The sequence below is a fragment of the Mobula birostris genome, chromosome 7, assembly GCF_030028105.1.
Source record: "Mobula birostris isolate sMobBir1 chromosome 7, sMobBir1.hap1, whole genome shotgun sequence".
Lineage (NCBI taxonomy): Eukaryota > Metazoa > Chordata > Chondrichthyes > Myliobatiformes > Myliobatidae > Mobula > Mobula birostris.
In genome coordinates, this window is record NC_092376.1 from 113,578,212 (window position 1) to 113,595,915 (window position 17,704).

The following is a 17,704-nucleotide window of genomic DNA, read 5'->3' on the forward strand; positions in this document are numbered from 1 at the left end:
AGAGTAATATAACATCTCAAGCAGATTTCAAGCACAGCAAGCAAAATTTCTGGATAACTAGTGATATTCAAAATAGGTTTTCATAGCACTGGGAGTTGTCTTTAATTGGATTTCCATCTCTTATTTGGTTGAATGTAGATTTAGTCAAGCTGTTCACTTGCTATCAAAAGCATGAAGCCATCTCAGTGTTATGAAAAGAGGTGATCTTTGATCATCTGGTTGTACCTTGGTTAAAGATATTCAGAAACTCACTAGTCTGCATTAGTCACAAGGATCTTACTAAATACCCAAAGTAACAATATTAAGTGCTTTTTCATTGCTGGTTGGAAGAATATTATATATGTTATAAATAAAGTATCCTATTCAGAAATATTTTTATTTTTCATATATACTTGTAACATATTTAACATATAATACCTATAACCTGTTAAAACATAAATATTGACTGTATATTTGAATAATCAGTACTGTGGACTCAATAAAACTTTAGCAACAATGGAGACTACGGAGGGTGGGGGGGGGCCACAAGACTTGAATGAGTCACACATGGACCACAAGCAGAAAAAAGTTTGAGAAACACTGTGCTTAGGTGATGGGGAATACATTAAAAAATGTAACACTTCTATATTCAATATATTGTAATAAATATGCTGATTTGCTATTTAATAAAATAATTAAAATGGAAAGCAGAATAACCTGGCATAATTAGTTATATAACAGGATTTTTTTCCCAAAAACTCTGTAGGCCTTATTTGGAGGAAATGCGAAGGAGCCTGCAGTAAAGAAACTTGTTGGACAATTTAGTACTTGTATTTGTTTGTGATTTATCTTGACAGATTTTTGAGAGAGAAAATCCTTGCGTATGCCCATTGTTAATTTTCAATTTTGACAGGTTCCTCAAAAGCAAGCTACCCAAAACTCCAGAAATAGACGGAAGAAAGGGGCTGAGGGCAGTCCACCTTATAGTCCAAGTAAAGGTGATGAGAATGGTAAGACAATATCCTCTTGAAAATAACAGTTCTAGCATTAGGAAGCTTTGGAGTGAGGGAACGTGTGGGATTCATCTTGTCAAACCAAAAGACTTTTACGTCAATATTATTGAATTGCCTGTGCTTGGACCTCCTGCTAGACTGGCATGTACACAGGGAACTGAGGCCAAAAAGGAAATACATTTTACAAATGGGGATTCATGTTCTTTGTCCATTACATTTACTATAATCACTAATATAAATATATGAGGTGCTCAGTGAAGATAGAAAAATTTGGTTGTCCTGTAGACCCTCTTGTGTTTTTTTTTTAATCTGTGTTTTGGTAGTCATTATTCAGGAAAATACAGCTCCAGTGTTTTAATTAGCATTTACTCACCTTCCTCTAAATTATACTTATTGTATGTCTTGTACTCATCAAAAGTACTGTGGGGCTTCAGTTTTAGGATTTTTTTTTGCCTCGGCATTTAAAATTTTCCTATTTGTGTAAGTTATTTATGTTTGTAGTTGTTAGTAAATACAATGAAAACTGAAGTTGAAGTCGATAAGCAGTAGAGTTGCTTTATTTTACAGATTATTTAATATGAGGAAGCATTAATGTAATATTGAAATACTGTTATTAAGTTTGAGTAATGAAATGAATATCACATTTTAGTATTTAAAATTTCAGTTACTGATGTAATCATTGAGAATGTCTATGCGATTAATTTAAATCAGAGGTGTTGTACGGTTGCAAGTGTATAATGACAAAGTTTGTGTGTTCTCCTTAGATAAAAATAAAGATAGTCGTAGAAGAAAAAATGCAGCTGATGGAGAGAATCAACCTGTACAAAAAAAAGTGAAAGACAAAGAAGAATTGGAGTCTGACAACAGTGTTTGTACATTGGGTGCTGGAGGCAATGGCCCCAGTCTGCCAAAGAACGACATCCCTGATGTGGAACAAGGAAACTTTGACTCCAAGAGAATTGGGGATTTGTCTTGGGGAAATGCTGACAGTGCTTCAGATCGATCACGTTTTGTACCTCAGCCACAAGCAGGCTTGCGCTATGCCACGTATACCAAAGAGAATGGCAGGACCTTAGTTGTCCAGGATGAACCAATACATGGGAAGCCTTTTGTGCCAATTGCTGCTGCTGGTGGTGCTGTAGCTAGGCTAAGTGGAGTGCAATTTTCTAACGCAGATTCTTTGAATCCTCAGAGCAAAAAGAGTTTGCCAACTACTGACTCTGGCAAAGTTTCTGATGTACCGATTGTGGAGCCTACAAATTTTGCCCAAGATTCAACAAATACAGATAAGAAAGCTTTTATGGGAACTGGATTACCTGAACATGGGATGAAAGAAAACTTTGCTATTAATTCATTATCCCAACAACGGTCACAGAATATAATGCCTGAATCCAAAAATGAAAGTCCCACATGCACTCTGGTGAACCCAAACAACTTCCCAGCATCCCAAGATAGGCTGCAGTCCACTTTGCGGGTATTCGACTCTCATCAGTCTTTCACAAGCCCCAATGAGGCACACAATTTTGATGTGAGTACCTATTGATAGTTGAGGTTTACAGTATCTTTCATTGATCATTTGGAATCGATGAATGTTTGACTGATAGTCAATAATTTAGAGAAAGTTTCCAAGCAAAATTCCGGGTTTCCTGGAGATTATTTTTGCTAGCCCATTCCTGGTTTGTTTGCTCCAAATATAGACTGATTATAGTGACTCTTTGGATTCATACCCACACACATTAGTCACAAAGGTAAGGTGTTGTTAGATCTAGAGATGATACTGTCCAGAGGATTCTTTGGAAGTCAAGAATGAGGTGCAAGTCTTATGGTTACTGATGTTTTCTTAAATGTTCATTGAAGTACATGTACCGGGGCACAGTCGTTTCCTTGAAAGTGGTGAACCAAGGATGTAAAGCTGTCATTGTTGGATGGTAATGTTGAAAATCATTTAAGGAAGAGTGCATGTTTGTAATGTCTACAGGAATGTATAACACTGGTGAGCATTCTGAGGTGTGTCCTGATGATGATTCTGGATGATGTAGATAGCAGAAGGATCATTTGATATTTATCAGTTGGCATAATGCCTGACACAGTTCCAGTGAAGTGTCCCTTGGTCAGAGTCAACGTGACATGGCGATCCAGATATAGGAATGTATCTTGATCAGAATTTTTGCTGTCTGTCTGGGTAGTGGATGTCCGTGCTATATTAGCCTCTATCAACCTTGACAAGTTGTCCATTGTTACCAGTATATTCGAGTATCCTTGGGATTTTTTAATAACGTAATGTAATCCACTTAGTTACAAAAATTTGGCTCAGGTGGGGCCAATGCACTTAATTGTAACTTTTTTGCTGCTCCGGGAATCCTTCTCCTGGCGTGTTATGCACCTTTCCAATGTTTGTTGGGGTTGTGATCTGATCTTTGGATTTCAGCATCATTGGGAGAATCTACTGGTCATTTTTTCTACTCCAGTATATCCTAGGGAATTTATCTGTTGTACCTGATATGGAAGTAATGTGGTTGGGACTACAGTCTGTGACTAGTACCATATCTCCATGCTCCATAGTTGTTTAATTTCCCGCCATTCTCCATCCAGGACCACTTCTCTTTGTCAAAGCAATGATCTTGCATTTCTCAAATATCCTGCATGTTTTTCTGGTGGAGAGTTCAAGTTTGTTCCCACAGCTTTAGTTGTCAGATTCACTTTACTTATTACTTTTATTCCTTTTTGTTTCCTCTTCTGCTATTACATTTCCAGGGCTTTCAAATGTGTCCAATACAAAATGCTTTTTCATTTTAATACTACCACTACTGGCAGCAATTGTGTAACATCCATTAATTATTGTACCAACTGGCCATAATTGATAGGGGTTCCTACAGCTATAAGAAATTCCCATTGTCTCCATTAAATTCCAACACACCAAAAGTAATTGGGGAATCTGTGTAGATGTTAGCTGATCTTTAGTCTGTCATCTTACAGGCTTCATTCAGAGCTTTCAGTTCTGCCTGTTGTGCGGAGGTGCCAAGATTCAAAGCACATTTATTATCAAAGAAGGTATAAATTATACACCTTGAAGTTTGCCTGCTTACAGGCAGCCGGGAGCTATATTTCCTGACGCCAGCACTTCGTTTTCAGAGAGAGTAAATCTATTCAGCCATTCTAACTCCTTCAACCATCGAGGATCCATCTGTGAACAGAATCAAATCTGGGTTCCGTGAGGACATTTCTTTGTGGTGGCTTGCATCTTCTTAGCATGTTATTATACTTGCACAACCACGGTCATAATCTGAACTCACTTGCTGGATGAAGATGTTGGGTGCCTCAAGAATAGTGGACCATCTGGGCCAACAAGCAGCTGTTACTTGGGAAGCCCTATTCATTGTCAGAATGTGTATAAGGTGAAGACATCAGACATTCAAGTCTTGATTGAACACAGTACTGGAAACAGCATGATTACCAGGTACACTGCTTGCAATGCTCGCTAACGAGAACCCCATCCTAGTGCTACATCATCTAATTTGTCAAAACAATATCCAACAGGATGCTGTTCATCTCCCATGTGTCAAGTTGAGACTGCTGTTATGGGCCGGCATTTCTCATTGATATTCAGAGCAAACGGTTTACCCATGTTGGAGTCCTAATGATGATGCTGTGCATAATATTGTCTGTAGAATTTGAAACACTTCAATTGTTCTTCAGTGAGAGTCATAGGGTCATCTGAATACTTGTTGCCCTTCAAATTGTTGAGTGGTTATGCAATTTCACAGTATGAATTGACCCATGTTCAATTAAAGTTACCCAGAAGTGATTAGGGTGACCAGTGACCAGTCATCTGGAACTTAACTGTTCCAGATGATTTTATTGATTTGATAGCCTTCATGCAGTCCTTGATGATTTCCTGTTTACCTTGAGGAATTCTTTGTCCCAGTAAATTACTTGGGTTTTTATTGCAATTGTGCCTTGTCCAAGCTTGCTTTATGGCCCTTGTTGGATAAGTAATCACATTAATGGATAGTATATCACATTAATGCTGGTCTACAGTGCAAGTTGCAATCAGGACATCATCCACATATTTCTGATGGTTTAATCAAGTAAGTCTCTCCGAAGTTTTCTTGGGGCTAAATGGTAGGTGTTTAGGCTGTTGTGGAACCCTTCTGGTAGTCTTGTCCATTGGTATTGTTGTCCATTGACTGTGAAAGCCAACCATAGTTGGCATTCAGGTGCTAGGAGTATAGACCAGAACCAATTGGCCCTGTCAGTAACTGTAATCCACTTATGTGACCAGTTTATTGCATTGAAAATGGCTGATGGTTTGCCAGTAGAAGGGTTAACTTGTCAGTACTTTGATTGATAGCCCTATAATCCGTTGTTAGTCTTCAGGTGCCATTTGCTTTCATAATAGGCCAAGCTGTGAGTTTTGACAAAAATTCTGTACATTGGGGGAGGAGAAGATGGCGCGACGCAGCTTGCAGCAGCCACTCCAGTGAATGATATCTGTTATCTGTCAAGTAGGGTGCCGTGCACAATCCTGATTTGATGGAGACAGACGTGAGAGCACGGAGGAACATCTGGTGAAACTTCTGAAATGCCTGTTTCGCTGCTGCTACTACTGTGTGATCCAGAGTCTCCGGAGGGGAAGGCCCCGAGTTCTTGGCTTTGCTTGTTGCTTGGCGGTCGGGGCGGGGTTGAAGCGCTCGGCAGAGATAGTTGCTCAGTGTCGGAGGGCTGGTCGGAGGCTCGAAGTTTTCTGATGGACTCAGAGTCGGCTGCAGTCGGTTGCTTCCAATGCATCGGCAAGTTTGCGGCGCTTGGAGACGGAGAGTTTCTCCCTTCTACCGTCTGTGTGAGATGATAGGGCTATCGGGACTTGAGACTTTTTTTTACTGTGGCCATGGTCTGCTCTTTATCAAATTACGGTATTGCTTTGCACTGTTGTAACTATATGCTATAATTATGTGGTTTTGTCAGTTTTAGTCTTGGTTTGTCCTGTGTTTCTGTGATACCTTTCTGGAAGAACATTGTATCATTTTTTAATGCATGCATTTCTAAATGATGATAAGCGAGGACTGAGTGTCCTCATAATCTAATCTAATCTAAAATTCCTCATTTCTTCAAACGTTCTGCTAACAAGATACTACTTAGTACATGGGAGCTCCATTTCTAGCAGGCCACAGTTATTTTTGTCTTTTGACTATATTGGGTGATTTGTTCATTCAGATTTGACCAACTGCAAAAAGTTCCAGGCAACTTCGCCCTTCACAAACTCAAGGGTGGAGTTTGGAGTAAACATTACATCCATTCCAAGGAGAAGTTGTGAGATGTCTCCCACCTGAAATCATATATTTTGTAGATGAGGACCAAGCAGTACTTCAGCTGGTTTGGTTTGGTTGGAACAAATTCCTATGCTCCACCATCATAAACACATTTGTGAATATTGGTCAGTGGTACTTTAGACTTTTGGTCAAGATGCCACTGAGCTGCAGTCTCCCTGGAGTTTGTGGCTCAAACTTAATTGTGTTTTAGGTTCATAAGGGATGGTTTTAGGGACAGGAGAGGAGTTGGAGGTCATGTTAAGAGTTTGGGGACAGGGATGCAAAGGAGTGAGAGGTCAGGTTCAAGTCTAGTCCTTCACTCTGTTAGAAGGCCTGCGAAGTGGACTTGTGACAAAAGAACATGGCATGGATGGATGCTGGGTTGGCAAGCGATGTGGATGAAGATTGGCGAGGTGAGGTCTCATGGCCCCCCCCCCCCCCCATCCCCACATCAGCAAGTCCCCTCAGTCATTAGGTCCTGCAATTGGAAATCCATGCGGGCAGAAGCACAAGGGTCGGTGACTCCCCAGCTATGCAAGTCAGCGAGTCTGGAGTTTGGGTACTGTCATCAGTGAGTCTGGAGTTCAGGGTCCTGTCATTGGCAAGTCCACCAGAGGCCCAGAGGTGGCCTGTTCTGGGGTTGGAGGACTGTCTGTGTGGGTGGGAGGGAGAAAAGGGGCTTGTTTTGCTGGTGTTCTGTTGTTGCTTGTGTTGTTTTGTTGAACATTGTAGAAAAGCATTGTTGGTGTCAGAACGTGTGGTGTCACTTGTGGGCCTCCCCCAGCACATCCTTAATTTGTTTTGGTTGTTAATGTAAATGATGCCTTTCACAACATGTTTCAATGTACATGTAATAAATAAACAAATCTGTTTCTGGTTATACACACTAGCTTATCTCCAGTATCTAATAAGAATTCAGCACATCTATCTTAAATTGGTAGTGTCAATAGACAATCAGTTTTTTTTTGCACCCTAAGGCAAGCAAGGGCTGCAGGAAGGAGTTAGTCATTTTTTGACTTTGAAATTATTTGATTACGTCAGAGTGTTGCTTTTGTTGATCAGTAGTTATTTACTAAAACCATACATCAGGTCACAGTTTTCCAATATTGGTGGAGCAGATGCTTGAGCCTGTTTCTGTTGACCTTTGTTTCCTGGCTTACCCATTTTACCACATTAGTGACATGCTTCTTCAGGGACTTAGTTCTTTTTTTCTTTGGTCAGTGGGTAGTTCCACCTGTAAACTTCCTTGTCTTGTTCCACTTGTGTAGCAGTACCAACAGACTCACTGTATGAAGTTTTCGATTCATTCTGACCATTCTGGCCATGTCTGGTTTCAGGCCATCAATAAAGGTTGACTTCAGTGGACCAGAATCAGACCCCTCTGTCATCTTAGTTTTATATTGGTACTCCTGAATAGTTCAACCACACTGTTTTGAAGCATTCCTCATTTTCAAGGATGCCCTCAAAATACTTTTGCTTGTACCTGACTACCTTTCTCCAGTGTGTTTGTGTTGGGGTCTGTTCATTCAATTACAGCTTAATGGCATTCTAATCACCTGCTGATTTTACATATCATCCCCATGTCATTACCAATTCTATATGTCAGCTTTTTGACTTGACGAGAAGACAACATAGTGACTAAAATATGGATGCTATCATAGAGGTGCAGGTTATATATATTCTCAATATGCAGAAGTTCAACCCAGTTCCTCAAGCCTTTTTTAGGATTTGGAATCTCTTTGGACCACCTCTCAATGTTCTCAGGTACAGCAGATTGATGAGAAAAAAATCTCCTCTTCTTTCATAATATCCGTTGCCATTTGTGTGAGAGTCAGTAGGCTTGTAAAAGATGTCGGGGGATAGTCTGTCTCCAGAGATGGAGACAGAGATTGAGAAAGGGAACGGAGAACCATCAGAGATGGACCAAGTAAATTTGAGGTCAGGGTGAAAGTTGGAGACAAAGTCAATGATAATGACAAGCTCAGCATGAGTACAGGAAGCAGCATGAGTACAGTTGTCAGTGTAGCAGAAGATAGGTTGGAGAGCATTACCAGTGTAAGCATGGAAATAGGCTGTTCCATGTAGCCAATGAAAAGACAGACATAGGTGGAGCCTTGCGAGTGCCAACACCTACACCTTTGGTGTGGAGAAAATGGGAAGAGCTGAAGGAGAAACTGTTGGGTAAGAATTAGTTTGGACAGACAGAGGAGGGTGGTGATGGAGGGGAGCTGCTTTCTCACTTGTTCAACTAACACACAGATTTGTTCTTTAGATTTTTTTGTGTTGGCTTTTTGTCACAGTTCTCCTTTTCCTTTTTCACTTGTCCAGTTGACGTATACACCTGATCTTTTTATTTCTTTTACAGTCCAAAGATCATGCTGGTTTTCTGACTGAACATGTTCTCTCTTTCTTGATTGTACTACAACTGCTAATGTCCATCCAGTTTTCTCCTTTTTCTCAGGCATTCTCTGGATCTTACCCCTTTCCCTTTAGATTCCATTAGACTCAGCACAGATGATATAGTTTGTTCTGATTTCTTCACTAATCTTTTTTGGTTGGAATACTTAAATAAGAACTCAGACCTTCAGTTATCTGTCCATACATAACAACTGAATGTTCAGTTCCCCTTTTTTCTGTAGTAGGTTTCTTCTCTAATTTGGCAATAGCGTGGATTCTTTGACTATAAATAAAGCAATTACAGTGCATATAAAAAGTATTCATCCCCTTTGGAAGCTTTCATATTTTATCGTTTTACAACAATGAATCACAGTGGATGTAATTTGACTTTATTTTGACACTGATAAACAGAAAAATATTCTTTCACGTCAAAGTGAAAACTGATCTCTACAAAGTAATCTAAATTAATTATAAATATAAAAAACAAAATAGTTGATTGCATAAGTATTCACCACCTTCAAGCCAGTACTTAGTGGATGCACCTTTGGCAGCAATTACAGCTTTGAGTCTGTGTGGATAGGTCTCTATCAGCTTTGCACATATGGACACTGCAAATTTTCCCCATTCTTTGCAAAACTGCTCAAGCTCTGTCAGATTGCATAGGGATTGTAAGTGAACAGCCCTTTTCAACTCCAGCCACAAATTCTCAATTGGGTTAAGGTCTGGACTCTGACTTGACCACTCCAGGACATAACTTTGTTTTTTAGCCATTCCTGTGTGGCTTTGGCCTTATGCTGGAAGTCACTGTCTTGCTGAAAAACAAATCTTCTCCCAAGTCGCAGTTCTCTTGCAGACTGCATCAGATTTCCCTCAGGATTTCCCTGTATTTTGCTGCATTCATCTTACCCTCTACCTTCACAAGCCTTCCAGGATCTGCTACAGTGAGGCATCCTCACAGCATGATGCAACCACTACCATGCCTTACAGTACATGGTAGGAACGGCATGTTTTTGATGATGTGCGGTGTTTGGCTTACGCTAAATATAGCGCTTAGTCTATTGGACAAAAAGCTCAAGTTTGGTTTCGTCAGACCATAGAACCTTCTTCCAGCTAACTTCAGAGTCTCCCACGTGCCTCTGGCAAATTCCAGCCGAGATTTCATATGAATTTTTTTCAACAGTGGGCTTTCTCTTTGCCACTCTCCAATTGGTGAAGCACCCAGGCAACAGTTGTGTGTGCAGTCTCTCCCATCTCAACCACTGAAGCGTGCAACTCCTCCAAAGTTGTCATCAGTCTCTTGGTGGCCTCCTTTACTAATCCCCTTCTTGCATGGTCACTCAGTTTTTGAGGCTGGCCTGCTCGAGACAGATTTACAGCTGTGTCATATTCTTTCCATTTCTTGATGATTGACTTAACTGTACTCCAAGGAATGTTCAGTGACTTGGAAATTTTCTTGTATCCATCTCCTGACTTGTGCTTTTCAATAACCTTTTCACAGAGTTACTTGGAATGTTCTTTTGTCTACATGGTGTAGTTTTTGCCAGGATACTGACTCACCAGCAGTTGGACCTTCCAGACACAGGTGTATTTTACTACAATTATTTGAAACACGTTGACTGCACACAGGTCTCCAAAACTGATCTCCATGTAATTAATTGTGTGACTTCTGAAACCAATCGGCTTCACCAGTGACGATATGGTGTGTCATATTAATGGGGGGGAGGATGAATACTTATACAATCAATTATTTTGTTTTACATTTGTAATTAATTTAAACACTTTGTAGAGATGTGTTTTCATTTTGATATGTAAGATTTTTTTCTGTTGATCAGTGTCAAAAAAGCTAAATTAAATCCATTGTGATTCAGCGTTGTAAAACAGTAATATATTAAAACTTCCAAGTGAGTTTTTTATAGGAACTGTAGTTGCCTGCTTACTGGAACTCCCTCAACCCGCGTCATGAGATTATGCAACTGAAATTCAAAAGGACCATTCACAGCAAACTAGGTTACACAACATCAGATATTAATAAATAGGTTATGCATATGCAACTAGTATGACTTAATTTCACTTCTTAAAAGATAGACTGGAGTATCCTTGGGGTTTAGCTTCATTCTTAGTTTTTCATTAAATAGTATATTTAAGTAAGAGCTTGGTGTTTTTTGACAATAAGGGAAATAAGGAGAAAGGTCATTAATATACCTTGAATGCATTTTGTGTTTTAAAAATCTGTCTGCCTCTGTAAATACATTCAGGCAATTGGCCTGCACCAGCACCTCTGATGGACCATACTCATTGAGTGAAAAAAATTATTCTTGACTCAGTCCAATATATTTTATCATGTATCCTGAGGCATCAAACCCTTATTTTGAATTTCTCCCCACTCTTACCCCAACATTCTTCCACATTCAGTCTCTTTATTTGCATAACAATTTTCCCATGCTCTAGTAAGATCAGGTTTGGCCAACACAATTTCTTCTCGCACAATACTGATTATCCTAGAAATCACAATTCTCGCTCTTTATGGAAAACTTGATGTTTCCTTGGGTGAGAAAACCAGAACTACACACTTCAGTCTTGCAACTTGCCTTGTTCCTTACATTTAAACCTCATTCAGACCAGCATACCATTGCCTTGTTCACTGTTTGCAACATTTACACGTTTGCTTTCAGTGACTGGTGTAAAGGGGCACCTTGAATTTTTTGTAGATCAACATTCCCAATCTGCCTTTTTACCTCTGGATTCACATTTATCCACTTTCTACTGCCTTGTATTTACTCATTCATCTTGTTTAAATCACCTTGAAACTCTCTGCACCCTCGACATAACTCACAATCTCACAGTTTTTATATTGCTGGCAAGGATAGAAATATTACCTTCTTTGTCCTCGCCAAAATCATTGCTGTATATCATGAGTAGTTGTGTTTTGTATGATCAACCTGAAAATGCCACATTTATTCTTCCTGTTGCCTATCTCCTGTCTATCAACCAATTTTTTATCTGTTATATTAACCCCAGTCCCAAATGCTTTAATTCTGCACATTGATCTCTTAAATGAGACTTAATCAGAGTTCTTTTGAAAATTTAAATACACCATATCTATTAATTTTCCTCTGTCCTTTCTGCCGATCACATCTCAACCAAAACACCACCAGGTTTGGTTAATTAAAATATAGCTGATCATAAGAAGAAAAACTCAGAGGTAATGGAGCGAGTCAAGAACACGACTTCACTCCATGAGCTCTACTGGAAGTCCCTCCAACACCACCAGGTTTGACTTGCATGTTTTCTTCTGTGTTGAATTTGTCTCATCAAGTTCAACACGGAACATCTGGACTTGTGTACCATTAGAAGATGTGCAGTGTGAGTGATTATTTTGGGGATTTGTATTATGATTGCAAGACACTGTTGGACCTTGATAATATAGAATACTGTAAGGCTTGACCCGAAACAGCAGTTTGTGGGCCATGGCAATCAAAGCTCAAGTTGGGCATGGCACCTGATGATGATGACTACACTGTCTAATCCCTTTTTAACATGTTCCTTAAAACTTAATTTGCCCAAATATTTGATGATTTATCTAAAAATCTCATTGTAGAGCTCACTATCAATTCTTAAGAATTCTATAGATTTTTTTTCCCAAGTTGTTGTCCTATAAAATGATATTGGCAGATTAGATAATTGAAAAACTTTTTGCAATTTAACTCATCAGGAACCTTGTCTGAATAACTGAAGTGTGTCGGTACATGGGCAAGAATGAATTCTGAAAATAAACTATATTGCCAAAGTGTGAATGGAAAATTCATTTAATGTCTCCTTTCTGAGCTTTCACTACTTAGCCAACTGGATTCTTCTCCAACCCCTTCACTGATAGTACCAAATACTAAGAGCCACAATAAAATAAACGAAAGCTGCAGTTATGCTTTTTAGGTTACTAAAGTATTTTGGTCAGGTCACTACATCCTAGAGTTCTGAAAGAGGTAGCTGAAGAGATTGTGGAGGCATCTGTAGATTCTGGAATGTGTCTGGAGGACTGGAAAATTGAAAATGTCACTCCAGTCTTTAAGGGAGGAATGGAAAAGACAGGAAATTATGGGCTAATAAACCGGACATGACTTAGGAATGCACAGTTCCCCTTAAGGAAACCATGCTGTCTTCAGCTTATTTTATCATGTCCCTCCAAGTATCCCGAAAAGCTCATCCTTAATCCCAATTTAAGGATGAGACTTTCGGGGTACTTGGAAGCTCATTAGCCTGAGGATGGTAAATCTGTGGAATTCATTGCCACTGATGGCTGTGGAGACCAAGTCATTTGGTATATTTGAAGAGGATGCACATAGGTGCTTGATTAGTAAGGGAGTCAAAGGATATGGGAAAAGGCAGGAAAATGAAGTAGGAAGAAAAAAATAAATCAGCCATGATCGAATGGCCTAATTCTTCTATATCTGTGGAATGTATGCCACCCCCAGCACACCCTCGTTGGTTGTTAATGCATTGGTTGTTAATGCAACAATGCATTTCACTGTTTCAGTGTACACATGACAAATAATCTTAAATGTTTTATGGTCGAGAAGCTGTATTATCAATGAGGAAAAAATGTCTTTTTAATCTGGGTTTTCAATTGAATAGTATAGAAGACTAGTTGTGAAGGTGGTGGAAGTGTTTGCTAAAGCAGCCACTTGACTCAATTTAGGTTCTACTGTAAAGAATAGTAAACAATATTTTCAGTATATTGGATTTAAGCCAGTTGACTGGTACCTTGTAATCAGTATTGGACCCGAACATCAGTAATTATGTTATCAGTCAAATCTAAAATTGGAATGATATTTAATTAGACAATTTGCTATGCAAGCAGTTGAAATATCAATCAAGACTCTTTGTGGAGGATGGCAGGCTGAAATTTTGGCTTATAATGTTCCTGGTTTACTGCAGCAGTGGTTTCTTGAAATAGGTGGTATCGCAAGAACCAACATAAAATATCTTCAACTATAATGAACGCAGTTTCTTTCAAAAAAAATTTATCCCATCCTGTGGGGATCGGGTTTGTATTTCTGGACAATTTAACAAGGGTAGATAAAAGTTCATAATAGATCATACTAGAAGTGCAAGATATAGTACAGGGCAAAATCCAAGTCCATCTCAGTCAAGTGAGGTTATGGGCCTCAAATAAAAAAGGAAAATTTGGAGATATTTTTAGAAAAGTTCATAAGATTGAAAGGTATAAAAATTTCTTTGTTAAATTTCAAATTTTATTTCAGGGAAGTAAAAGCCTGCAGGTGTCCAGTTCAGCTGCACTTGGATCAGAAAATTCTTTGGGAAATGCTTCATTGGAGTCTTCAACAGGGCAGCAGACAGTGGCATGCAGTACTGCTAAGGGGTAAGGAAAACCTCCTATTAGATACAGTTTTGTTTCGAGCTTGTTGATGTTCTTTCCTGTATGGTGTGTGCTACGTTCTTTTGTAGTTCTCTTCTAATTTTATAAATTGAACAGCAACATTTCTTTACTGTGTGGGAGCAAAGCAGAACATCATTGGGAAACCCATATGATCAGAGAGTGAGTTTGCAAATGTAACAAGGACAACACTGAATATCAGAACTAAATGTGGGCAACTGAAGGTGAAGCAGTTTCACTGCTAGGGCTAGGGCTTCTCTCTTTGGAGCAGAACAGAATGAGAGGTGACCTGATGAGGTGTACAAGATGATAAGAGGCATAGATAGACAGCCAGGGTGGAAATGGGTAATATAAGAAGCCATACTTTTAAGGTGATTGGAAGAATGTATCAAGGAGATATGGAGGTATAATTATTTTTACACAGAGCGGTTGAAGCCTGAACACACTGCCAGGAGTGGTGGTAGAGGCAGCTACATAAGGAACGTTTAAGAGTCTCTTGGGTAGGTACATGGATACAGGATAAATGGAGGGCTATGTGATAGGGAAGGGTTATATTGATCTTAAAGGTTGGCATGGCCTCTTGGGCTGAAGAGCATGTAGTCTGCAATTCTGTTCTCTGTTCTATGTACCTGCACCACCACTGCTGTTCCAATTATGGTTGATTTTTCATTAAAATTACTATATCCAAGTAAAAAGGTTTTGTTAAAACATTTCCAGTAATACGTAGAAAAGGTAGGGAAGAATAGCTGACAGTTAATCAGTGGGAGGAACTAAAATGGTCAAGCAGTACCTGTGAGGTAGACGAGGGGGGGAAGGAAGGTCCTGATGCAGGGTTTTGACCTGAAACGTTGGCAATTCTACCTCTTCCCCCCCCCCCCCCCCACTGAGTTCTTTAAGCAGTTTATTTTCTTGCTACAGATTCCTGTAACTCCATTCTCTTGTCTCCAAGGACAGGGAGGAGTTTGATACACACTATTGCTTTTTAATTTCACTGATCCTCACATTTCTTTGTTTTGTAATTTATTTTTTATTGAAGTTCATCATCAAACAAAACTTTCCATAAGATGTATTTCAGATACTGTACATATATATCATATAGTCATATTTGTCACAAATCTCCACATAATATTTATCTGAGGTACACACTTATAGAAAGGAGAGGAAAGAAAGAACAAGCAAAAGAAGAAAACTATGTACAAAGTGGGGAGTGATTTTTTAACAACATATTCATTGACTTGTGAGAATAAAATCAGGCCTATGAGGTGTTATGTAGTTAAACCATTTTTCCCAGTATGAACAAAATTATTCCAACTTACGATTAACAGATGCTGTTATCTTCTTCATTTTGTAAATGTCCATTGTAACTTCCATCCATACATTTAAAGTTGGGCTCTCCTGTGATAACCATTTCCTGGTAAGGGTCTTTTTACCAGCCACCAGCAGTACATTCATTAAATATTTATCTCTTTTCAACCATTTTTGAAGTATATACCCAAAATATATGGTTTTCGGTCGGGCGCCGGACGCTTGGACAGATTTGGCAGGGGGTGGGCGCCCGGGCGCTCGGCCAGGAGCCACGGTCAAGTGGTTGGCGACTTGAGCCAGCTCCCCCACCGGACTTTGTCAGATCTTATTTTTATGAGTCCTGCTGGGTGTCGTCACACCTTCCTCACCAGACTAAGGGCGGATGAGCTCCTTGTGAGCCAACGGCCATCTTCCGTGGAAGAGATTAAAGTCTCACCACGTATCTACGAATCATATGCTAGTTAGAAGAGACATGATGAACTTTGGCGCTGCACCGTGTGCCTGGACCTGCCCAAGGCCTCCGCCTAAGGAAGGGCCAAGCTCGAAGAAGCGGCCACAGCTGGAGGCCGACACGGCCTCGGGCTTGAGTTCGGTGGGGTGGCGGCGGGCAGTGCCAAGGTGGCCAGTGAGAACAAACTGGAGGAGAGGCTGTACTGGGTGCTGTCGCAAGATCGAAGAAGATGGAGGTGCATAGCAGCCAACCCCGGACTCTATCAGATATGTACTTGCCTTGGTTATGTTTTTAACCATCCTATTAACATACTGTTGCATCTGTAAATACTGGTAAAAGTCTTGTTTTTCTAGTAAGTGTTTCTCTTTGAGCATTTCAAAACTGAGCAGTGTTCCTTCTTTCATTATATTGCAAAGAACTGTTATTCCTTTAGCTGTCCAGTCTTTAAATCTAGCATCCAGTTTATTTGGCGTAAAATCCAAGTCATATGCACACCATTTAAGAATTGCAATGTCTCTCTCTAGTTTACATTCTTTTATAATAGTTTTCCATATTTTAAGAGTCCATTTCACCCACAGGTTATCAATAGTATTTATGTAACTTTGTAGGTTGTTATCAGCCAAAATTGCCTGTATGGGGATGGAAAGTATCCTCCCCTCAATCTTTTTCCATTGAGCATATCACAGCTCTCAACTGTGCTGCAAAATAATAATCTCTAAGAGAAGGTAGGCCCCATCCCCCTTTTCCTTGGCTAATTGCAAAGTTTTGAGATGAACCCTAGGCCTTTTACCTTTTTCATATATATCTTGATAGCATCTTGTTCCATTCATTGAATTGATTTTGGTTAATCTCTATTGGTAGGATCTGAAAGAGATATAGTAGTCTGGGCAGTATATTCATTTTAATAGGTTCAATCCTTGAACTGAGACCAAGAAAAGGAATTAGGATCCATCTTGTTTTATCTTCCTTAATTTTTTTATATATAGGCAGATAATTGCATTCTGATAATTTTGCCAAATCTTTCCCAAATATTTGACAGACTCTGTTTGCCATGCCCAAGGATATCTACTTTCAATTTCTCTTGGTGGGCTATAGTTATATGAAAGTAGTTGGGTTTTATCTATGTTGATCTTGTATCCTGATAATTGGCCATATTGTTCAAAGGATTGCATCAATTTAGGTAAAGAGTATGTTGGTTGCCCTAGATAGATCAAAATGTCATCCGCGTAACAGGCCAATTTATGCTCTGTCCCTTTAATAGTAATTCCCTTGATATCTTCATTTTGTCTGATGTATTGAGCTAATGGTTCCAGATATAATGCGAAGAGTAGTGGTGACCATGCACAACCCTGTCTCGTGCCCCTTTTCTAGGGTAAAACTATTAGATAATTATCCATTGATTTTAATCTTGGCAGTGGGATTGTCGTATAATGCCTGTATAGTTTTAATAATTGTGTCATGTAGACCAAATCTATGTAAAACTCTGTATAGAGAATTCCAATTAACTGAATCAAATGCCCTTTCTGCATCCACGCTTATCACTATTGCTTCAAATTCATTTTTTTGTATATGATCCATAATGTGAAGTGTCCTTCGTATATTGTCTTGTGTTTGGCGTTGTGTAAAACCTGTCTGATCATTGTGTATCAGTGTGGGTAGAAACTCTGCTAATCCTTTGGCCATGACGGAGGTAAATAATCTATAATCCACATTAAGAGCAGATATTGGTCTAAATGACCCACATTCCATTTTATCCTTGCCTTCTTTCGGTATAGCTGAGATTATTGCCTCCTTCCAGCTGGGTGGCATTTGCGCCTTTTTTTTAGAGCCCAGTTCAGTATGGGGAGTAAAACAGGAA

The 17,704-nt window shown here is 39.4% G+C and overlaps 1 protein-coding gene across 2 annotated transcripts in view; it reads left to right on the forward strand.

Annotated features, from left to right (window-relative positions):
* LOC140200380 (lysine-specific demethylase 3B-like) overlaps positions 1–17,704 on the forward strand; it is a 132,685-nt gene that overhangs the window by 38,966 nt on the left and 76,015 nt on the right. For both annotated transcript variants that reach the window (XM_072263634.1, XM_072263635.1), the window contains exons 7-9: positions 893–989; positions 1,757–2,520; positions 13,957–14,075. In XM_072263634.1, coding sequence (XP_072119735.1) covers positions 893–989; positions 1,757–2,520; positions 13,957–14,075 — 980 coding nt within the window. The remainder of the gene's footprint in view (positions 1–892; positions 990–1,756; positions 2,521–13,956; positions 14,076–17,704) is intronic.